Source organism: Macrobrachium rosenbergii, chromosome 12 (genome assembly GCF_040412425.1).
Source record: "Macrobrachium rosenbergii isolate ZJJX-2024 chromosome 12, ASM4041242v1, whole genome shotgun sequence".
Lineage (NCBI taxonomy): Eukaryota > Metazoa > Arthropoda > Malacostraca > Decapoda > Palaemonidae > Macrobrachium > Macrobrachium rosenbergii.
Window position 1 is genome coordinate 95,586,661 of NC_089752.1, and position 24,261 is coordinate 95,610,921.

Consider the following 24,261-nt stretch of genomic DNA (forward strand, 5'->3'; position numbering starts at 1 on the left):
CACGGGACAATCGCCCTCGGCCGGGAAGCGGAGGGGCCAGCGATCGGAGGGCGCACAGAGTACCACCTGGCTGCTGCTGCGACAGCTGACGCAGAGGAGCTGCCTGTGCTGGTTCTACCATAATCCGTCACAGCTCTTGCAGTTCATCGCCAAGGGAGATATGGCAGAATCCTGATTCTGCAAATTACGCCGGGCGACGGCTGAGTGCAGAGAAGGCGGTCGGGGCTACGTGATGGCTCGCAGGGTAACGTTGGACCAGCTCAGGCACCGGTTATGCAGGCCGCACTCGCTGGTGAGCTTCCCCGCGGTGGTCGGGAGGAACTGTTTCTGACCGACGCTGGTAGCGTGTGCCAGGCCGGGGAAGAGGGGTCCTGAGTTGGATCCTGTGAATGGAGATCGGGCGAGTACTCTGGCGCTGCACCAGGCAGAGTCAGCGCTTATCAGAGGTTTCCTTGGCTCGTCGGTCAGACGGACGAAGCTTGGCACTGCTCGCATGCACGGCAATCGACAGGAATTTGGTATCTCTGGAAGCGGTGATCTGATTGGGGCCCTGGCACTGGCACCGAGGGGCAGGCCGGCACTGGAATTGGATCGGGAACCGATCGAGGGGCCACTGTACACGTACCAGGTGGCACTGGTGGGGACTGCACGTCCTCCTGGTACCCAGGGGCACCAAACGGACTGAGGAGTAGCGCGGGGAGGATTACTCGCGTCCAAGGAATGATTCGGGAATGTGGACCCCTAGATTGTCGTGGATTTCGGTGGGGACTGAGTCCTGTCCCAGGATGACGTCATAGCCGGGAGATGGCTTGCTACCGCAAGATTGCAAATTTTGGATTGGTGAGGTCTTGTGACCCAATTGGACCGTAGGGAGTATCATTTTAAATTGATTGATTCCCTCGATCGCGGACGAAGTTTTCGCCTATTGACGATAGTTCGCAGGGAACTCTGTCTTTCTCGATGAGGGAGATTTGTGCTACCGAGTCCTCGAATGCAGTGACTCGGGCGCGTACTACCTCGTGAGGAAACACGATAATGGCCCTTTGGCGGAGGGCCCCACGACTGGGGATCTGTGACGGCTACAGACGGTGGGAGTATTTACTTTATTATTAAGTGGGCATTTTGCCCATGCGGGAGAATGTATTATAAACCTTGCACGCCGCGGCAAAAATGTCTGGCTGAAATGCTCCGCTGCTCCCCGTGGGAGGCAGGCGAGTTATTTGTCGGCTCGGGAGAGAGAGGGAGCGGTTTCTTTGTTCCGCACTGTTTGGAGGAATGCCCTGTTTTTCTTGCAATAATGGCGTTAGGGCTTGCCCTGAGTTCCCATTTTTGTGGGGAATTTGAACCTCTGAGGAGGGACGGGGGATTTATCTTCTCCGCCCATGGACCTTCTGAGGGTGGTGGGTTTCCCACATATTCGTTATTCAAGCACACTGCAGCGTTGCTGGGGCTTTTTCCACTATATGAGTGGCGAGGCAGGAGGGCGTGAGCGGAGGAAATGCTCTCGAATTTAAACCGGCCGAGTACCTCGGGCGTGTTAGTGGCTCTTCGAATCGAGCCATTTTGTCAACGCCCGTTCGAATGGTACGCCCAATCGACCAAGTCTGGCCTGCTTCTCTGGGATGCTCTCTTCAACGCCTCTCCACCGTCAGTAACTGTACGGCTTCGTAACTGCTTGGCGCGACGGGCTTCCCAGTTTCCCCGACGGGTTCGCTGGAAGCGCGTGGTAGGCAACGAGGGCCTTTCCGCCCAGGGAATTTAGTGGAGAACAAGGGAGAGTTCCGCGGGTAGATCGCAGCACTCCAGGACCTGCTCTCGCCGCCTTTCCAAGCCATACTGGTTTGGACTCGGTCCATTTTGGCATGAACGAGTGAGCTTGGCTGAGGGCACTCATTCCCGTGGCAGGGCGGGGGAGGCGGGCTGTCGCTCTAGCATCTGAGTCGGCCGCTGTCGCTTCCTCGATCTTCCCATTCTCGCTCCTCCTTTTCTTGGCGATTCTTTCTCTGTCCTCTCGCTAATTCTTTGGGCAATTGCTCCCTCTCTCTCTCTGCACGTTTCTTTTCCTCCGTTGTTCTTGAGCGCCATCTGCTCTCTCTCTCTCCTCAATGCCTTCTCTCAATGCCTCTTGCTCTCTCCTCCGCCTTTGGCATCGCCCACTGGCTTCTTGAACCCATGCTCTCAGATCTTGTCCTTACAGTCCCATGTCCTTCCCAGCAGACATGTAGAATTTGAAACTGCTTTGTTGGGCTCTGTATTAGCCATCTTGGAATACCGGGTAAAGGATATGTCTGAAAAGACTCAGGTTGTCTGAAAGACTCAATTGCAGGAATCTGAAACACTCAATTGTTCAGACTGCAGGAGAATGGAGCTGTCTGAATAAGACAGGTGATTAGGGGTAAGTCTGGAGGAGACTTTGTTAAAATTTCTGATATGTCTGGGAAAGACGCGGTGGTTCTTGGCTAACTAATTTTTAATATGTGTCTCGGAAGACGAAGGATTTTGTCACGCCGACTTGGCCGGTTGTAGCGTGAAGTTAAGGAGTTGTCTTTAACGAACTAGAATGATCATCCTGTAAGGGCTTAGATGTGTGTGAACTACAATGTGTATAATGTCTCAAAAGGACTTAATTTTGGGTTCCCGCAGGAATGCAGAAATTCTCAGCTAATGCATGCACGAGAATTTTTGTATGAGTCTCTGAGAACTGGAATTTGGAGAAATTCTCGCCACGTGCGACGTAGAATTTTAGGAGTCTCTGAGGACTGGAATTTGGAGAAATTCTCGCCACGTGCGACGTAGAATTTTAGTAGGAGTCTCTGAGGACTGGAATTTGGAGAAATTCTTGCCACGTGCGACGTAGAATTTTAGGAGTCTCTGAGGACTGGAAATTGGAGAAATTCTCGCCACGTGCGACGTAGAATTTTAGGAGTCTCTGAGGACTGGAATTTGGAGAAATTCTCGCCACGTGCGACGTAGAATTTTAGGAGTCTCTGAGGACTGGAATTTGGAGAAATTCTGCCACGTATGCACGAGAATTTAGAGTCACTTAGGACTTGAGATACGATTCGTCCCTTTAGGACTTAGAAATTACTAACGGGAAACCCAAAGAAAATGTTTGCTGGAAACAACAGAGGAAAAAAAAAATGCTACACGCGGCATGGGCGGTGGGTGCAGGTCGCCTGGCCAACACCGGGGTATTTTTAGATTCTGTGTGAATGAACCCAGATATTTATACAATCGCCTGGGGATTCCGGGAATTTCCCAGTCGCCTGGGAGGATAACAGTAAAACGACTCAGTAATTTTCCCCTATAAGCGGAGTTTAAATTTTGCTTTCCTAACACCTAACTCGAATTCTAACTACACTGAGAGAATTTCAGCAATGCAAGCTGATTTCGTCAGAAACCCACGAGGGAATTTATTGCACGTAAATAATAGTTCACTAATCTGAAATGCTAAGTAAAATTTATCACAGAGGAATTTCTTTCGCACTATTCCTCAAAGCAAGAATATGGCAAGGATTTTAACACAGGAATTTTCGCACTATTCCTTGAAGCAAAAGATATGGCAAAGATTTTAACACAGAGGAATTTCGCACTATTCCTCGAAGCAAAGGATGGTTAGCACTGGTTATTTCCTAACTACCTATCCTGAAAGGCATGACAACGAATCTAATACGGCGGTTCTTTTCTCTCAGTGAATACATGCGTCCCCTATTTCTTATTCCTAGAACAGTCACGATTGTAAAAGTGTTTTGCCAAGATAAACACACATTACTACATGGGAATTTCTGATCTGTGTGCTGGTTTTACACAAAAGGTCTGTAATTGTCTCGGTACCCAGCTTAGCTTTGCTAATAGCTCTGGCACGTTGCAAAATGTGCAATAGCAACACTAGGGAACCTGCAACTGCAAAACGAGATCTACGCCAGGTCGCCATTTACGCTTTTTCCGTGGTTTTAGTTTGAAATACGCCACCTGTGAGACAGGTAGCAACGACGAAGGTAATTTAGCCTGGTGATTCTGACTTCAGGGGTACAGGAAACGTAAAAGAGGAAAAAGAAGGAGAATTTCACACGAGCATAGGCTCTGTTAATGAGGAAAATATTACAAAACACGTGGGCAAATTTAAAGGAGTGTATTTACACAGATGACATCAGTACGGGAGAGAGAGTGAACCTAAGCAGATTTCTGATCCTGAAGGATTCTACGATTAAATGAAACTGGGGAATTCCAGACACAGTCCGAGAAGCTTCCACGAAATAGGGTCCTCCTGGAATGAGAGATATGCACATTATACGCCAGTAATGAACAGGCAAAGAATAATGAATTCGAGGCTGCACTGAGGGCGCTAAAGGTGTAATAAAGACTTAGTACTGCCGATGCAAGAGGCGCACGGACATTAGACAAGGGTGATTTCTGGCTTTCTCCTTAAGCAAATATTACGAGACAAAAGCGTGACTGAAATGGGGCTCTTCCAGGGCACTTTACCTTTGCAGATTTTCCGAGGGCGCATAGAAGGCGGTCCGTGGATGACTTGCGATTTCCGAGGGCGAGTTTCTTCCACGTGGTGAGATGCAAGGGCTTCCGTAAAGGGGCAAGGCGATGGGGACTCCTCGAAACTCCAAGCAATGGCGTGTGGCTTGAGGCAGGCCAACGGTGGAGTGAACTCCTGGAATGCGGTCGAAGGGCACGAGGAAAAGTATACTTTGGAAAGGGCCACGTGGGTAGGCTGCAAGGGGCATCGATGGGGGCCAGGTGTTGGAGGGCCTTCAATTCATGTCTTCCAGCCCGCGCGGTGTGTCGAGACCTCGTGTTTTTTGCTTTATCCTCCTATGGGGCAGGATGTCCAACACAGGGTTTTGACTCATTGCACCTGCTGCCCGCAGGAGGCTTTGCCTGTAAGAAAAACGCCCAAGACAGATTACTTTGCCTCATGAAAGTGCTGTTTTAAAAAGGGTGTGGCCTTAATCATTTAAACCCTTGTATTTCTGGATCGGTAAGCTAAATCGAGACAGATGGTCTATCGATCGCCGGCTGGGCAGCAAATGAGACACAACAAAGAGGGGGCAACTTGCTAGCGATTCTGTTAATCATAATATATATATATATATATATATATGTGTGTGTGTGTGTATAATATATATATATATATATATATATATAGATATATATATATATATATATATATAGATATATATATATATAGTGATATATATAGATATATAGATATATATGTGTAGATATATAGATATATATATATATATATAGATATATATATATATATATATATATATATAGATATATATATATATATATATATATATATATATCCCCTACCTACCCTTATCCCACCCCAGGTGGATAAACAGGTTTTAGCAGGAGGGTGGATGTCTCCCACCCCTCCTGTTCCCCACCTACCCCACCCCCACCCGGAGTGGACAAACTTGGGGGGTGGGTGGTTGTGTCATGTCTCCCTACTGTCACCAGGGGAGGAAAACAAGATCCACTCTGATTTTATTACTGCATATACAGTATATATATATATATATATATATATATATATATATATATATATATATATATGTATATATATATATATATATGTGTGTGTGTATATATATATATATATATATATATATATATATATATATATATATATATATATATATATATATATATATATATATATAAACACAAATAAAAGAAAACCACTGGGAAATAATAGTCAGAAGATCATGCCAGGAGCTTTCAGGTTTATTCATGCATCATGAATAAATGTGAAATGGCTTGGCATGATCTTGTGATTGTTATTATCCTGTGGATTTGCATGTATTAAATCATGTGTACCCCTTGTGATTTTTTTATGAATATATAGACACATAGTTTATATTATATATATATATATATATATATATATATATATATATTTTATATATATATATATATATATATAATTTTTTTTTATATAAGTAACTTAGCAGTCTAACTATCACGGCAGCTTAAATTTTGAAATTTGCGGTAGCACTTCTATTGTTTTGGTGTAGGTAACTGGCCCTGCCCACTTTCGGGTAAGAATAGGTACAACACAGCTGAAGAGCTCAATTCATTTCTGCCAGTCAACAACTGATCATCGGTTGTTTGAGCAGCTTTTGTTTTGATTTTGTTTCACCGGATGGTTGTGGTGTCTTTGGTGAAGTATTCTTGCTTTTTAGTGGCATTTGCGCTAATTATATTAGCTTATCTAGATTTGACTTTTTCCCAATTGTGACTTTTAATTATGTCCGACTCTAGTTCGACTAGTATCCATATTGCAGCAAAGGTTGCAATACTGCACTGACGTCAGCCAAGTATGACTCTCATAATATTTGCTGTCATTGCAGAGGGCAAATTTGCTCTTCTGATCAAACTTGTGAAGAGTGTGTAGAATTGGTTCAGGGGAAGTGGAAGACTTTGACTACTCACTTAGGCAAACCTGAAAGAAATAGACAGAGAAAGGCAGCCACTAGAGACAAAACTAGGGGTTCTGCTAGCCAGGGTTCTCCTGATGTACCTGCTCTTTCTACACCAGTGACTGCTTTTCCCCTATTACCAGCCATTACCAGCCCTCCAACTTTTCCAGCAACTCTGTTACCTAGCTCCCAACCGTCTGAATCCAATGCCATCACCAGTCTCAAAACCAGGATAGACCAGAAATTTAGTCTTTTGTTAATACTGTAGCCCAAATTGGGGCTTCAGTCAGAGGTCTCATGGACAAGATTTGTGTTAGTGGTTATGGTGCAAGTGTAGTGTCTGGAGGAGGTGACTACTCATTCCACCAATGCTTCTAGACGAAGGTCCCTGTAAAACTCCCCTAAACCTTGGAGGATGCAAACTGGAGGTCCAAGGGGGGTCGGCGGGGTTGCCCACGGGTAGTTGCCCCCTTGGCCGAGCCTGTTGTATGTGGATCCCCGGACTCAGTGGACAGCCACTGGAAAGGTGTCCAACTGGGAGTGCATGAGTTGTTGTCCAGTGATTTGGACTCCAGTGCGGGCAAGGGACACAGTTGGCATTTTTCAAGTGCATCCAGGCCATTGAAAAGGCATGTATCTGCTGGTGAGTGCGCTTTGCTTCTGTGTAAGCAGCCCAGAGAACTGGAGCATAGTCCCAAGCCTTCGTGTAGATTTTTGGACAAACCCAGTCGTTCGTCTCCAGCTGCTTCGGAGGTAGAACACCAGTATTTGGCGCCGAAGTGGGCTTCCTCTTCTAAGAAGCATTCCGAGCGCCCAGTGGGATCTGAGTACTCAGTGGGATCTGAGCTTCCAATGGGATCCGAGCACCCAGTGGGAGCTGAGCGCCCAGTGGGATCTGAGTGCCCAGTGTTATCTGAGTGCCCTGCAGGATACGAGCGCCCAGTGGGATCTGAGCGTCCAGTGTCTAGGCGTCGAGTGTTCAAGCAGCCAGTGTCTGAGTATTCGCTTGTGCATGCGCGCCCACCCGTGTCTGTCCGCCCACCTGCCTGCTTGGTGCTGGCATCTGCCAAGCAATTGGCACACACTCCGGGCAGCAAACGCCACCTCTTCAGTCTGGCTCGAAGGGTTTGTATACCCCTGCAGTTCAGGATCCTTCATTGGAACCTATCCAGCACCATCTGGACAGTATTCTGGATCTTGTGCAAAAGCCTTCTGCAGCACCTCAGGAGCCTTCGGACTGAGCTCCTTGTATTTCGTCCGATGAAGAAGATATCTAGCAGGAGCAGCCTTCTCCATCCTATGCAGCTCTCTTGAAGCACTTCCTGTTCTGTTATCCAACTTTCTTCACTCTGGCGACCCCGTCGTCTCTGGGTTCAGTGTTCATGATGAGACAGCCTGCAGAGTCTTCCAGGCTGCTCAAGTTGGTCCTATCCTCCTGAGGTCGTAATAAGTTACCAAGTCAGGATTTAATATTTTGCTATTTACCGGCCAGTGATTAATGCATGATATTAATTTTTTAATTAGTCAGCTATTGCATGACAGTATTAGGGGCGCTGTGCCGGACAATTTATAAGTCCATAGCTTTCTTGCATAACAGCAACTATGTCAGGATAGAAGGCCCCGACGGACAATTTATAAGTCCATAGGATTTCTTGCATAACAGCAACTATGTCAGTCCTAGAGAGAAGGCCCCCGACTGAGCGTTAAGAAGGCAATTACTTTCGTTTTCTGTCTTTATAACGTAAAATAGGCCTAACTTGCATTTGTGGTATTTTAAGTTAAAACTTGCATTCCCACATAAGCTTCATTCGTTTTTTAAGAGGAATTTGAGTGCTTTGTTCTTTTTTATTGTAATAACATAGCGAAGGAAGGCGGGAGGTTGTGTATTCCTCCGCCAGTCGGTCTCCCGCACTTCTTCCAGTAATGCATTGTGTTTTGAGCCTTCAGCTGTGTAGTCAACGTGACCCGTCCGACATTTTGAGAATGGGTTGCCCGCGAGCCGCCATCTTAAAACCTTGTTGTTGTTTACCTGTGTGACATCACAATAACGTCTGCCTCGTCTGCTCCACTTAGCGAACTGCTTTGTCTCATACATTACCAAACTCGCAAATCTTAGGAAAAAAATTTACTTCAATATTAAAGGGAAACTAGGTATAGGATTTGATGCAACAGGTAAAAGTTAATAATTTAGTCAGGGAATAATTTATTTAGGAAATGTAACAAAAAAAAGGTTCCTACACAAAATACTGTACAATTTTGCAGGGAATTATATAAAAGAAAAAAAAATTCATAATTTAACTTTACTTATCAGCCTAAGATGTAAGACGCGAACTGTAATAGGGCACGTTAATATTGGCAAGACAACCCATTACCTAACATAGCCGAAGTAAGAAGTATTTAAAAAAGAAGAAACTTGTTAGTGTGCATTTACAGTTTTACTTATTTACTTATTTACTCGCTTGCTGGATACTTTTCTTTCTCTCTCTCTCTCTCTCTCTCTCTCTCTCTCTCTCTCTCTCTCTCTCTCTCTCTCTCTCTCTCTCTCTCTCTCTCTCTCTCATTTCTTTTATCCATTTATGTAAGCTCGTAAGATATCTCAGAAGTCTACATGCACTGTCTTCATTGAAAGAACAGGCCAACATAGGAATAATTAATTAAGATAAAACAAATAAAAAGAAACACCTCTGTCCCACAGATAGATGAGGATAAGTTAAGATTAACCATAGTTATAGAAAACTGTCGGCCATGAGTGGGGTCTTTTATCCAGACTAAAGCATAAAAGCCTTCCTCCCTCTGCATGAAAGGAAGTAGCACAGCTGGTACTAGGAACTAGTCACCCATGAGGGCCAAAGCAACCAAAATTGATTTTCCTTTTCCACAGTGCCACTAATCCGAGGCACTGTCATAACCTGAAGCGCCTGCTTATCTGTCTTTTCCTACCTTCCCTTTTTCTCCTACTTATTAGTTACACTCTGCTTGGGCAGAGTGCATTTTCCCTTAGTACAATTAATTGTACTCCAAGACAAGTGTTGAATCTTAGGAATACACTGGCACCATAGTGCCACTGAAGACAAAAGTCCTTTGTGACTACATAAGCTACACCTGTACCTATAGATACAGAGTACCATCAATGTGACCTTTGCACGGCACACTCAGCCACAGTGCCACCTTATTGAAAAGGTGCCACACCACTGAAGTGTCACCCAAATCTGAGGGACACTTCCTCAATTACAAAGTATGTCCAGTCAACCCAAGTAGACGCCCTTACCTACCAGAATCATGGTGACAGAGCATTACAGAACCTTCATTGATCTGGGGAAGGAGGCAGGTCTCATGGGACCAGAACTTGCCAAGTGAGTCAAGGAACAGCTGGATGACTTGGCCAAGCAAGAGAGGGACAGAAGAGCAGAACAGAGGCAGTATGCTGAAGAACAGAGGCAGCTGGAAAATGCAAGAGAAGAGAAGAGAAACAGTATGAATTAGCCCTCTGAGAAAAGGAGCATGAGCTGGAGAAGGCAAGAAAGGAAAGTGCTGAAGCTATGGCTATCCAACAAGCCTCCAACCCCACACCTGCTGCACCAAATGCTCTGATCTCAAGCATTAATTCCCTAGTTCCCAAGTGGACTGAGGAAGAGGCAGAACATGGTTGGAGGAAATAGAGTCGCTCTTTGAAAACTACAACACCACTGAGACAAAGAGGGCCCTAGTGCTTGCCAAGCACATGGAAGGAAAAACTAAGGCAGCCCTCCTCTCACTGGAGAAGAGTCAAAGAGGTGACATGGTAGAAGTTCACAGGGTCATAACGAAAGCCTATGAAATAACCCCGGAGAAATGGAGACAGCGATTCCGAGGTCTTGCCAAGGAAGTCGGCTGGTCCTGGACTGAATGGGCCTGTCACAAGACCCAGTCTGGTACCCACTGGTTCGACTCCCTGTCGTGCACTACATTCGAGGACCTATTCAATCAGACCATGCTGGAGATCTTTTCCAGTGTGTGCCTGGGTCCCTTGCTGTGTATCTCAATGATAAGCAGCCCACCACACTTATGGAAGCCTGCCGTATGGCTGATTCATGGGAAACCCACAGCCAGTCCCACAGCACATCTCACCAGCGCATAGTGCCACCCGGGTACCTCTCAGGCTCGAATCGACCAAAGAACAGACTGCCTAGCAAGCCACATGCACCCACTGTAAGAAGTTGGGGCACACTGAATCTGATTGCCACCACAAGTTGGGCAACAATAAGCAGCCTTCTACTAACAACCAGAACTCCTCTCCCTCTACGTTCACTCAACTCTCTCCACCAACAGTCACCACAGATCAACGAGCCCCCACAAAAGGCTCTTGCTGATCCTCTGGTGCTGCCAGCCACTATAGAGCTGGACATCTGGCCTGCCCAAATCGTGTCCCAGCCACCAAGTTCATCAACTTAATTAGCACCTCATTCTTCGCAGCCGGGCCTCAGAAGATACTTCACCCCGAGAGGCTGGATGCCCAGTTCATCTGGGTGGCACCCCTTAATGGCTTTAGCCTGCCCATGGCCCTACCGGTCACAGTGGACACTGCAGCCGACATTAGCCTGATTGCCAGGCCCCAAGTGCCAGCCAGTGCCAGAGTTGGTGAGAAAACTTGGTGGGAGATGAAATGGCTAGAGGGCCACACCAAAACCATTCCCACAGTTAAGCTCCAGGTCATGACACCTTGGGACACGCTACCTCACCGCCTTGGTGTGGTGAGTGGAATTAGGCCCGGAGTGGATTTCCTATTGGGTCGGGACCTTCTCTGGGGAAGCCCTTCCCCAACGCCGCTTTGCCTCCATGCTACCCCCTCAACGGAGGCCCTGACTGTAGGATCACCAGAGCAAAGTGCAGCCACTTTGACTGGTGTGCCACCAAAAGAAGAAGAACCACCTTCCGCCTGCCAAAGTGGTCAGCGGAAGGGGCACACGCAAAACAATTCCAGGCCTAGTCCTCTCTCTCCATGAAAGGACGGCCAAGAGAAGCAGTACCACTGTAGAGTGTGCAAGGTGACAGGCCACTCCACTAATTGGGAGGGCTGCCCAAACAATCAACACCCAGTGGATGCCCCAAATCAAGACTCTCCAAGAGGCTCTGACCTCCAGCTGGGACAGGAATCTCTGTCTCAGCCCAACTCAAGCCATCCACGAGGTAATGCATCTCCAGACCCCTCGTCAGGCATGCCTGCCCATCAATCGCTGCCAGTGCCACTTGCAAGCTCAGAGCAGCGCCACGCTCCGTCCGTCTCGGACGTTGATCCACCACAAGAATGGTACCCTGGTCTCGGACGTTGATCCACCACAAGAAGGGGACCCTGTGCCAGATCCAGATCATGAGAAAGATCCTCCTCCAGGAGATCCAGGACCCATCACTGCACTAATCTTAGCAACCTGTGAGCCTCCAGCACCCAACACTTCTTCCTCACCAAATCTGTCCCCAGAGGATGAACCCTTGGTGGATCAAACTGCTACACTTTTCTGGGAGACCAGGAACTGGCCTCCCCAGACGCAGAGGTTGAGACTGTACTTGCTCCGGTTGTCGCAGCAGCCGATAAGGAGCCCTCTTGTAGCCTCTGAGGTTACCCCTGACTTTGCACCCACTAGCCCTTCTGGCCTTTCCCAGAGTCAGTGCTTTCATCACCTCCTAGGACTGACGTAGATAGGCCTTGGAGTAACCTGAAGAAGAAGAAAGGGTAGAAAAGAACCAAGTAGTTGCAAGAGCTGTGAGCTCATCCTGGCACTTGTTCCCTCTTGGCACAGTGCCTTTCCATCTCAGAGTGATCCTGGCCCCTGCCCAGAGGAGGTAGCCGGCGTGATCTCTGTCTTAGTAACAGCCTAGACCTGACTGAGTACGTAGTAATAGTAACCTTGTCATTTAACCCTTGCAATGAGCAGCAGTAACCATGTAAGTATAGCCTATCTTGTGAAGCCAGTAATTGTAACTATTGTGAATAGAGCCACTGAGCTCATGACACGCATGGCACAATACCTCAGTTGAGGCAATCATTTACTATAAAAGGAAAGCCTCATTTAAAGAACTCAGATTATATCTTTGTTTACTGCAATTGCAAATTCTAGTGTAAGACATTCTATACTTGTAAGAATATTGTAACTTAGCTAGTTCATTGTCCTTTACGTTGGTGCTACGGCAGTGTTCTAATAGGTTATGTCATAGAAGATATCATTGAATGTACCATTTGGCTAGGTCTGAATATCACAATCATCAGAGGTAGCACGTAAATATCTGTAAGCACCTTTAAGAAGTGTTTGGATTCTGTAGAAGTAAGTGATTAAAGCTCACATCTCATTCTAGAGTCAGGTAGATCCTTAGCTAGCTGCATTGCAAGGGACAAATCTGTTCAGGGAAAAAGAGTGAAATAATCGAGGCAAACAGCTTACTTAGTACAGACCTTCATGCCTGAAAGGGAGTGAAGTCCTTTTTTAAGGGGGGAGCTATTATAAATATTCCCTGTTTGATCTTTCTTCCTGGATTCAATAGAAATATAAAAAGAAAAAACAAAGCTTTCTTTTTGTAAAGTAAAGAGGACATTCTAGGGAGGGAAGCAAGAGCAGGGTTGTTTTTCTAAAAGAGCCAACCGTCAGAAGGGGTAGGAAGTTTAGTTTAGAGGCATATTTGACAGGGTAAGTTTTGCTAGGACCACCCTTAGGTAGATTGTACCTTAAGCTCACTTTTCTGTGACCTTTGTACTGGCAAAGATTTTGTCATTTTGGCGGGGAGGAGTTTTTAGAAGCAAGCACCCACGCTATTTGACCCAGCTTGACACAGTCTTGGGGCATCCTTCATAGAGAGCGCACGCAAATCGGTGTCTTTCGTAACCCATTTGTTCTCCCCCTTTGTTGAACAGCTGGGGAAATTGCCATTTCAATGGACCCAGGACTTCTGATGCAATTGATCACTGCATTATTTATTCCAACTGTAGGTCTGAAGGTGACAATTACTCCAAGTTCTCTTTCTTTTATCTCCCTCTAAAAAAATTTCACGTGTCAAGTTTCCCTCTCTTAACCAGTCACTGACTAAGGAAATTCCTAGTAAAACCATATCCCATTTATGAAGTCAAATATATGAAGTACAATTATTGGTGCCTAGTGAAATTGCATAAATTATCCTCCATGGTGTTACCATAATATTCTTGTTCTAAGATTCATCCCATGCAGTCATTTAATGATAAGTGAGAGGTCTTTGATATAGGAATGTTATCTGGATACGTCTCTTCCAGAATTGGGCACGCATGTCTTGGAACCTGGCCAGAGTCTTATTTGGAGAAGAATTAGCATCCCAAGTTCCTCAGTTCACGTGCTCAAAATTGCTTATAGACGCGTTGCGAGAGGTCCCAAAGGTTCATTATTCCCTAATTCATGTTGAAATATCTTGTGTCCAAAGTGGGACGAAGTTGGAGCTGTTATTAGCTCTCATAAGAACCTATTTATATTGTATTTTTGTTGAACTAGTAGTTTGAGTAATGTTGTTGATTTAGTTCATGTGTTCAGAATAAATTGATATATTCAGTAATCGAGTCTCAACTGGTGACCGATCTAATTATGTTAATTGTCTGTCTCCTTTTAGGTAACTTTCAGCTGTAATTGATAGGATTTTGTGGGTTTTAGGTTGAGCAGGGCAATATAAACAGAAATTAATATTTAAACTCATCAGCCGAATGATGCATGTAACAACATATATATATATATATATATATATATATATATATATATATATATATATATATATATATATATATATAAATAATATATATATATATATATATAAAGAACCAGCAGGAAATGATGAAAAGCAGCTGCTTTTCATTATTTCCTGCTGGCTCATGATATACAATCTTCATGTGTTACTTGTGATTGTATAACACATATACTGTATATATATAATATATATATATATATATATATATATATATATATATATATATATATATATATATATATATGTATATATATATATATATATATATATATATATATATATATATATATATATATATATATATATATATATATATATAATGGACGTATGTGCATGTATGTTCCACATACACTCTGAAATACATATAGCAATTTCAACCAAACTTGGTATACATATGACTTACTATCTCGAAAAGAACACTAAGTGTTCCTTGCTGGGTGAGCCGGTTCCGTTCTCAGCTACCACTCTGTTGGTCGCTAGTTCGAACCTCCAACCGGCCAGTGAAGAACAAGAGGAATTTGTTTCTGGTGATAGAAATTAATTTCTCACTATAATGTGGTTCGGATTCCACAATAAACTGTAGGTCCTGTTGCTAGGTAACCAATTGGTTCTTAGCCACATAAAAATAAATCTAATCCTTTAGGCCAGCCCTAGGAGAGCTGTTAATCAGCTCAGTGGTCTGGTTAAACTAAGATATACTTAACTTAGTAAGTGGGTAAAACATCACTGGTACCAAAGGGTGTGTGTGTGTGTGGTAAGGGGGTGACATGTAAAAATAACAGAAAATGAGAGATATTAGTGTCTAATCCATAGTTTTCGAGGTTGCTGAGATGAACAGTGACACTCCCAATGCCCTTACAATCCAAGTTCAGCCCCAATAGGAAGTGGGGGTGGGAAGGGGGAGACATAAAGATAACCGAAAACGATAGATATTAGTGTCTAATCCGTAGTTTTTGAGGTCACTGAGGTGAATAATGACACTCCCGATGCCCTTTAAGTCTACATTCAGCCCCGATAAGAAGAAGGGGTGAAATGGGTGGTAAGGGGGTGACATGTTAAGCTAACCGAAAACGACAGATATTAGTGTCTAAGCCATAGTTTTTGAGGTTCCTGAGATGAATAGTGACACTTCCAGTGCCCTCTGAGTCCAAATTCAGCCCCGATAGGAAGACGGGGGTGGGGTGAGATGGGGTGGGAAGGGGATGACATGTAAAACTAATCAAAAACGACAGATATTAGTGTCTAATCTATAGTTTTTTAGGTTGCTGAGATGAATAGTGACACTCCCAATGCCCTTAAGTCCAAGGTCAGCCCTGATGGGGAGTTGAGGGTGAGGAGGGGTGAAATATAAAATGTCAGAAATGCTGGGTAATGTAATTGAAACAACTATCTTAACAGGAAAGGGAGAGAGTGAGAGGGAGAGGAAGTGAGAGAGAAAGAGAGTAGAGGGGTGTTGGGAGGAGAGAGAGAGAGAGAGAGGGAGAGTTTATTGGTTGTCATTCAGAGTTTTCCTGGCAGTATTGGGTTGGTCAGCTAGTATATATATATATATATATATATATATATATATATATATATATATATATATATATATATATATAAATATATATACACACACACACACACACACACACATATATATATATATATATATATATATATATATATATATATATATATATATATATATATATATATATATATATAATATATACATACATGTATATATATATATATATAGTATATATATATATATATATATATATATATATATATATATATATATATATATATATATTACTTCTGTAGAGAACTCAATAATATAAATAATATAAGGTTCAGAAAAGAAGATTTATTCCAAAACTTTTGGAAACCTGTGTGCCTCCATCTTCAGGGAACCATTTTCAATATCTGGTTCCTTGAAGATGAAGGCAGACAGGCCTCCAAAAGTTTGGGAATAAAGAATCTCCTTTTCTGAGCCTTCTGTATTATTGAGGTCCTCTACAGAAGTAATATATATATATATATATATATATATATATATATATATATATATATATATATATATATATATATATATATATATATATATATATAATCATGAAGCTACAAGTGTCGTTTAATATCCAGTTCACGCTACTTTGGGAATATCCCTGATGGGGAATTATCACAGAAGGGGAATTTTATGTGGTGAATGGATTGGTACCGCCGGGTCTCAATCCCTCGACACAGTACCTTCCAACAACTCCAGTCAACATTCAAACCACTGAACCACAAAAAGAGGTATAAGACAATGCTTAATCTGCCATACTTATTTACCCATTGAGAATGGGGAAATCATACTTAGCTTCGGCATTAACCCACCTTCACCATGATAGCTTATTGGTACATTTGGAACATGCAGCTCCTATTATGAAATTTTTATCACACCATGGTTTATATACAGCCATGAAGCTACAAATGTCATTTAATATCCAATTCATGATACTTTGGGAATATCCCCAATGGGGAGTTATTACCAAAGGGGAATTTTATAAGTGATAAATGGATCAGTACCTTCCAACAACTCCAGTCGATGGTCAGACCACTGAGCTACCAAGAGAGGTGTAAGTTAATGCTGAATCTGCTGTACTTATTTACCCGTCGAGAGCAGGAAATATATAATTAACCCACCTGAGCTCATTGGTACAACATGCAGTGTAATGGACAACACAAACTCAGAAACTCGACTTCCCATTCCTTTAACAGTAGTGGTAGTGGTAGTAACAGTAGTAGTAGAAGTAGGTTCATTCCTGAAAGGAATTATTGCACAGATTGTCAAATAATAATGCATATTATTCAGTAAATAACAGTGACATTCTCACAAAGTTAAATACACCTTTATAATTGGACAATTTCATTACCACCCCTTTGATTATATCTATTTACTATAATTATGGAATAAACAAATATTGAATGTCAAACAAATTTAAGTCTTTAACACTTAATGAATGATAAGACAGAGCAAATATATATAAGAGTTCGTCAAAACTGATCTGTGTGCTGCCCTTTAAATCACGATATATTACAACTGCACGTTTGAAGACCTTGGGACTACAAAAGAAACCAATCTTAAGAACTGAGACAAGATTACGTAATTTATTTACACTTCTTTTAAATGACAGCTCAAAATTAACGACATGGTTTGGAACACTAAATATATTTGTATTTCTGCATTGACACGCATTTTATTATGAAATTTTTATCACACCGTGATTTATATACAATCATGAAGCTACAAATGTCGTTTAATGTCCAATTCATGCTACTTGGGGAATATCCCTGATGGGAAATTATCACCGAAGGGGAATTTTATAAGTGATAAATGGATTGGTACCGCCGGGTCTCAATCCCTCAACACACTACCTTCCAGCAACTCCAGTCGACGGTTAAACCACTGAGCCACCAAGAGAGGTATAAGTTGATGCCGAATCTCCCGTACTTATTTACCCGTTGAGAGCAGGGAAATTATACTTAGCTTTGGCATTAACCCACCTCCACCATGATAGCTCATTGGTACGTTTGGAACATGCAGGTCTTATTATGAAATTTTTATCACACCATGATTTATATACAATCATGAAGCTACAAATGTTGTTTAATATCCAGTTCACGCTACTTGGGGAATATCCCTGATGGGGAATTATCATCAAAGGGGAATTTTATAAGTGATAAATGGATTGGTACCGCTGGGTCTCGATCCCTCTACACACTACCTTCCAACAACTCCAGTCGACGGTTAAACCACTGAGCCACCAAGAGAGGTGTGAGTTCATGCGGAATCTGCTGTACTTATTTACCCATTGAGAGCAGGGAAATTATACTTTGCTTTGGCAGTAACCATTAAATGGATCGGTACCGCTCTCGACAGGTAAATAAGTACGGCAAATCGGCATTAACTTATACCTAGGTCTCTTGGTGGCTCAGTGGTTTGACCGTAAACTGGAGTTGTTGGAAGGTACTGTGTCGAGGGATCGAGACCCGGCAGTACTGATCCATTTATCACATATAAAAATTCCCCTTTGTTGATAATTCCCCATCGGGGATATTCCCCAAGTAGCCTGAATTGAATAGTAAACCTCATGATTGTATATAAATCATGGTGTGATAAAAATTTCATAATGAGAGCTGCGTGTTCCAATGTACCAATGAGCTATCATGGTGGAGGTGGGTTAATGCCGAAGGTAAGTATAATTTCCTCGCTCTCGACAGGGAAATAGGTACGGCAGATTTGGCATCAACTTATACATCTCTTGGTGGCTCAGTGGTTTGACCATCATCTGGAGTTGTTGGAAGGTACTGAGTTGAGGGATCGAGACCCGGCGATACCGATCCATTTATCACTAAATAAAATCCCCCTCTCCCGAAGTAGCGTGAATTGGATATTAAATGACATTTGTAGCTTCTTGATTATATATAAATCACAGTTTGATAAAAATTTCATATAAAGTTCATTTATTGCGAATTCCAGGGGACTGTCATCTGCAACTCGCTATATTCATCATTCGTTATAAAAGAAATACTTGAAATGATTGGATTACCTCCCTTGTTTTGATGCAGAATGAAATCCAGACGATAAAGTGTCGATTCTCTTAGTTGTCAAGATTTCTAATACATTTCAATAATAGTCGTCGTTATTTTAAGAATTGAACATGTATTTTAAAGTTTAGGCTATAACAAAATTAATTATATGTTTTTAGTTTTTTCTTTATTTAAAATTTTAAATGAGATTAAGTTGGTACACAGTGTCCACAGTGTCCGGGCCATGTGTAATACGTGTAACCTACATGTGAATTTTGTTACTCTTCTAGTGGTTGTTTATTGAACGTAATAATTTTCTATTTGTGTGAAGAAACAATCTGTTGAAACGGATTTCACTTGGAATAATAAGAAAGTAATACAGCATATTAATTTTAAATATTTTAATTATGAATAACTTAAAAATTTTTCATAGACGACAAAAACAAAATTAAGAACAAAGTGATAACAGGTGTTTGATGTTTGTTTAACAATAAAATTATTACTTCGTTACAACAGGTACTTTTTGCCAATAAAGCTGTCACAGGGACGTACAAAATAGTTCGTTATATACCTGATTTCTTAATAAAGAATTCGTTACATACCAACAATTTTAAGTTCATTTATTTGAATTGAGACCTGGGATTTCACTCTCATTTTTCATAAGCCTGAATTCTTTGACAAACATGTACGTTATAAATTACTTTGTTGTTTAAATATTATATATATATCTATACGTATATTTATGTATATTATATATATGTATATTATATATATATATATATATATATATATATATATATATATATATATATATATGTGTGTATATGTATATATATATGTGTGTATGTAATATAATGAAATCACAAGGAAGATATCAGGTGCAGTTTATAGGATTTATTATACGTTTTGGGATCCAGCCCCATTTCCAAGGTAAAAATACATTAAAACAGTGTTAAAAACCACTCATCTTTACATTTATATACTTGTATATATAATTATATAATTTGGATATATATATATATAAAAAATACATTAAAACATGTTAAAAACCACTATATATACATATATATATATGTATATATATATATATATATATATATATATATATATATATATATATATATATATATATATATATATATATATATATATATATATATATATATATATATATATATATATATATATATACATATATATATACATACACACATACATACATATGTGCATAAGTACATAAAACAAAAAAACACATTCAATATAAATACACAATATTTACAGGTAAAAGGCAATCTTAAAACTTCAAGTCTAACAATGGGAGGAAGATGAGTGACCGAAAAAGAGTTAAGAAGGCACCAGGGATAATTGAATTCAGGGCCACCTACCCTTGGAATTAAAAATTCAACCTTTGACTTATTACTACTTACAAGTGCCTCAGATAAAAATCTCAAATTATAGTTACGGTTTAGAACTCTGGATTTCAATAAAATTTGACCTTAAGCCTCGAAGATCTGAGTAAAGTAACAGGCCCAGGGTTCAGCCCAATGCCTCCTAAAAGAATTAAAATTAACAACATAAAACTAGAGTCAAACATATAAATAGATTCTGAAAAAAAAACATCAAGGTTAAAATCAGCAACAGCAAAGAATAAAAACAGCAACAGTAGTAAACAAAAACTGTATATACGTTATTTTCAATAATTCCATTAAAATGAGGAATAAAGTTAACTATATGTCAATACAAAAGCGCCGGAAGCAACTGGTTGACAAAGTGGAGCCGGGACACCTTGTAAGGCAAAAAAGAAACCCACCAGGTTTGCCACAACAACTGGGTGGAGGGCATTTAGGATGGATTTAGAAATTACAGAAAGTTGAGAAGAAAAAGTTGAGGAGAAGGTGCTCTGTTTACAATCCACCAAACAACTTTTGATTTCTCATCAGCCTGTCCCACATACTTTTCGAAAAAACAGGAAAGTGAACAAGAAAAGAGGAAAAATGCCAGACTGTACCCTCAAGCAAGGGAACTCAAACACAAGACCATGAAAGGCCACGGTACAATGGCCATGGCACAGTCCAAGTTTGAAGAGTAAGGTTTGTATTTAGGGTAGCCTTCTCTTAGGAGGGTTGCCCACTGCGAGACTGAAAGAGTTCCTTGTCCTTCACATGTCTGCTATGTTTGATTTCAGAGTGTCCTTCTCCTATATATATATATATATATATATATATATATATATATATATATATATATATATATATATATATATATATATATATATATATATATCTTAATAGTCCGATTACCTAGGAGACACCTGCCATCGCCAGCAGGTTTCCTTAGAAGAAAGGATCATAGCATTCAGGAAGTATCATTCCACCACTGATCGAGGGTAACCCACTGCTCCTGAACCCCTGCTACCTTGTGCAATGTGTTACATAGGTTACAAGTCCATGGAAGTGGTTCCTTGCTTTCCCAGTAGCGCCGCCATTGCAAGTAGCGCAAATAGGAAACAGGGTTATTACCCAGGTAAACCAAGTACTTTGCCAGTGCCAATATGTTTTGAAAAGATTGTGAATTGATATAAGAACCTGGCGGTAAAATTTTGTTGTATTCCGTCCCTCCATACACGATCGGCACCATTCCGTACTCCATCGGCCTCCACAGCTTCTCGGAGGTGTAGTCATCGCATAAAGCATTTTCCAGAGAGAGATAAAAGAGGTGAGAACCCGCAATCCAGCGATAGCAGAATCTGTCTAAATGGTTCCTGCCGCATTTCATCTCACCGCACTTCCCGATGGTCGTCACCCTCACGTGCCTTTGCAGGGCGGCGACGAAATCCTCTCTTTTGGAGTCTGTTTGGCAGTTGCTTGCCATCCACACAGCAATTTTGGGACGCAATGCCCACCTCACCTCCTGCTCTGTAAACTGGAACTTGTTTTTTGTACGCTCGTCTCCTTGTGTAGTGAGAATGATGTTCTCTTTCGTGCTCAGAGGGCGCTCTGTTGATGGCACAAATTTCTGCTGGAGATTTCTTGATTGGTTCTCACTTGAATTGGAAGATCCGTTAGCTATTTCGTCTTTCATTAACACTTCCTGAGTGACATTTCCCTTCTGAGACTTTGTATTGCTGTTTTTGTATCGCCTAGACTGACTCAGAATCATTTGATTCAGCATAGATCCTTCCCTATTTATTATATCATCATAATTCCTCAGATGTTCAATATACGTCTTGTAGGTCGTACTTGAAACATCAAGCTCGTTTCCTTCGATAAAGGGACATTCGGTAGAAACGTCCAAGGGCCTCAGGGCGGTATTTAGTGTTGTTATGTTACTCAGATGATGGTACGACATTGTCAGGTTGAAGTAAATTCCATTTATTTCTGCTGCTGACCATGCTCCTGTCGTGTGTTGACTTAAAGGCGGTGCCTGGAAAGTGACAGATGATGTAGAGATGAATAAACATGGGATAAATGGTTTTGCAGTCTGACTAACAGGTAAACATTATGATAAGCATTCAAGTACATTCTTGACTTTTGATGAGTACTTTGTAACAATAAGAATTTCTCGATTTTCTAAGACACTGATTCCTAAAATCCTTGGGGATATGGAGAAGGAAATGCATGCATTTATTATCAATTTTCAAGTTAGAAAATAAAAAAATAAGCTTGTAAGAATTATACCACAAAATTGATCAGCGCCTAACTTAAGTTCGGCTCACCAAAATTATCTCGGCTCAACTTGTGTCATGAATTTGCAAGCAAATGAATAAGTAAATGAACGAAGATACCTCTAACTCTAGCCTGATCCAGAGCTGGTGTGGCTTTCGAGGAGGAAGGTCTCCAGTGTTGAAGTCAAAACTGAAAAACACCACCGCGTCAGCTTCGCTGACCCGTTCCCTGGATCCTCTTTTAGTCCAAACAAACTCGCACCTGTGTCAGGTATGTGCACGTTGTTAATAACATCAGTTTTTCATGGATGTCTCTCGGACAGACAACTACCTTTATCAAGCCCAAGCCTAACAGATTCTGAATTCTACATTTTGACGGATTCACTCATAGTATCTGTCTGTTTGCTTTTTTAGTGTAAGACAGAACAAACACCGTAGTGGATGCCTTCTCGTTGTAGAAACAAGTGAACAAAAGAGAGAAAATTATTACTGAAAAAAAGGAGAAGCAGTCACTTCATATTTTAGAATTCAAAGACAAAAATTGAGAGAATTAATTTGCACCAAAAAAATCATCTCAAATATTTTTTATTTGTTGCTAAAGAAGCAACAGTGTTGTAAATGATAATTACGTTATTGTTCTGATTAAGTGGGAGAAGTGAATGTAAAAAACAAGACTTCGATAAGTTTTTGTATTTATAGCCTCATTAAATCTGTTAATTACTTCCAGGTCATTATTATTACTAATACTAATAATTAACGGTTCGTTTCTAGTATAGGCTTGTAAGACATAATTCTAAAGTAGTGACTTATTTCTGTAGTTAAAAAAAGGGTGGCGATCAGTAATTGTGTATATATATATATATATATATATATATATATATATATATATATATATATATATATATATATATATATATATATGTATAGCTGATATATATATATTCGTGTTTGAGAGATTTATATAGAAGTTCGTAACAACAGAAAATCTGCTAGTTGTCTGTACGCCTTTGTGATCAGTGAGTAATGAACAGATACTGCTGATTCTTCGAACGCCATACGATCGTTGGGGTTTGGCGTGAGCAATTCAAATGAGTGTCATACATCGAAGACCCTTATTGGTTCCTTTTCGATTATAAAAGACCAATCAGCTGAGGTCTATGACCTAAGCAAGTTCAGTTTGAAAAGTTAATGATCAGTAAAGGTTTAGCGGTCGACGGGTTAGGAAGTGCGTCTGAAAGACAGTGATGGTGCGTACTGCCTCAGAGTACCTTCTGACTATAATTGCATAATTAAGTAGCATAATATTAGCAACAGGGCCTGTGTAACTATTAGGGAAAATACACGTGTTAATTGTATCGTACGCATTTCATTTGTACTGGTAGAACCTATATATGACCGAAAATCAGGTCATATTTTTAGTGTCAGTCGCGGGGTATTGCCAGTAGATATAATAATTGACAGCGTAATTGTGAAGGTGAAATAAACAATAAAAACTCGAAAAATCGGTGCACGACGGCAGGAGTGCCAGTGCTAGCAGTACCAGTGCTAACAATAACAGTGCCAAGGAAGAGAACAGTGCGAAAGAGCTGTCAACGAATATCCAACGCGTGTTGAATTGCACAAATTAACAAATGAAATACAAAATAAAAAGCCCATCGACCCACCCACAATTTCGGCCGACATCGCGTCGTCCCCGCAAGCACGACCAGACGAGAAAATAAAAAAACTACCGGTGCTAGATGGATTGTAAAGACGTCAGACGTCTCTTCATTTCACGTCAATCATATTCATGCATCACACTTTTCAACATGTCAAGAATCTCATGTAAATATTCATATGTAGAATTTCCTGGCCTTTCCG

General features: G+C 41.3%; 2 protein-coding genes across 2 annotated transcripts; one reads left to right on the forward strand and one right to left on the reverse strand.

Moving 5' to 3' along the window:
- The first annotated feature begins 11,525 nt into the window (after positions 1-11,525).
- Positions 11,526-12,119, forward strand: LOC136844149 (uncharacterized). The gene has a single exon (XM_067113162.1). The coding sequence runs from the start codon at positions 11,526-11,528 to the stop codon at positions 12,117-12,119; it is 594 nt and encodes a 197-aa protein (XP_066969263.1).
- Positions 12,120-21,046: 8,927 nt separating this feature from the next.
- LOC136844272 (alpha-(1,3)-fucosyltransferase C-like) lies at positions 21,047-22,647 on the reverse strand. The gene is made up of 2 exons (XM_067113255.1): positions 22,522-22,647; positions 21,047-22,160 (listed from the first exon to the last, which is right to left on the reverse strand). The coding sequence occupies exon 2, from the start codon at positions 22,083-22,085 to the stop codon at positions 21,093-21,095; it is 993 nt and encodes a 330-aa protein (XP_066969356.1). The 5' UTR covers positions 22,086-22,160; positions 22,522-22,647; the 3' UTR covers positions 21,047-21,092.
- Positions 22,648-24,261: the final 1,614 nt, after the last annotated feature.

Bases quoted from the DNA above. Each gene is read 5' to 3' on its own strand.
- LOC136844149 (XM_067113162.1), top strand. From the start codon at position 11,526: ATGCCCCAAATCAAGACTCTCCAAGAGGCTCTGACCTCCAGCTGGGAC.
- LOC136844272 (XM_067113255.1), bottom strand. From the start codon at position 22,085: ATGTCGTACCATCATCTGAGTAACATAACAACACTAAATACCGCCCTG.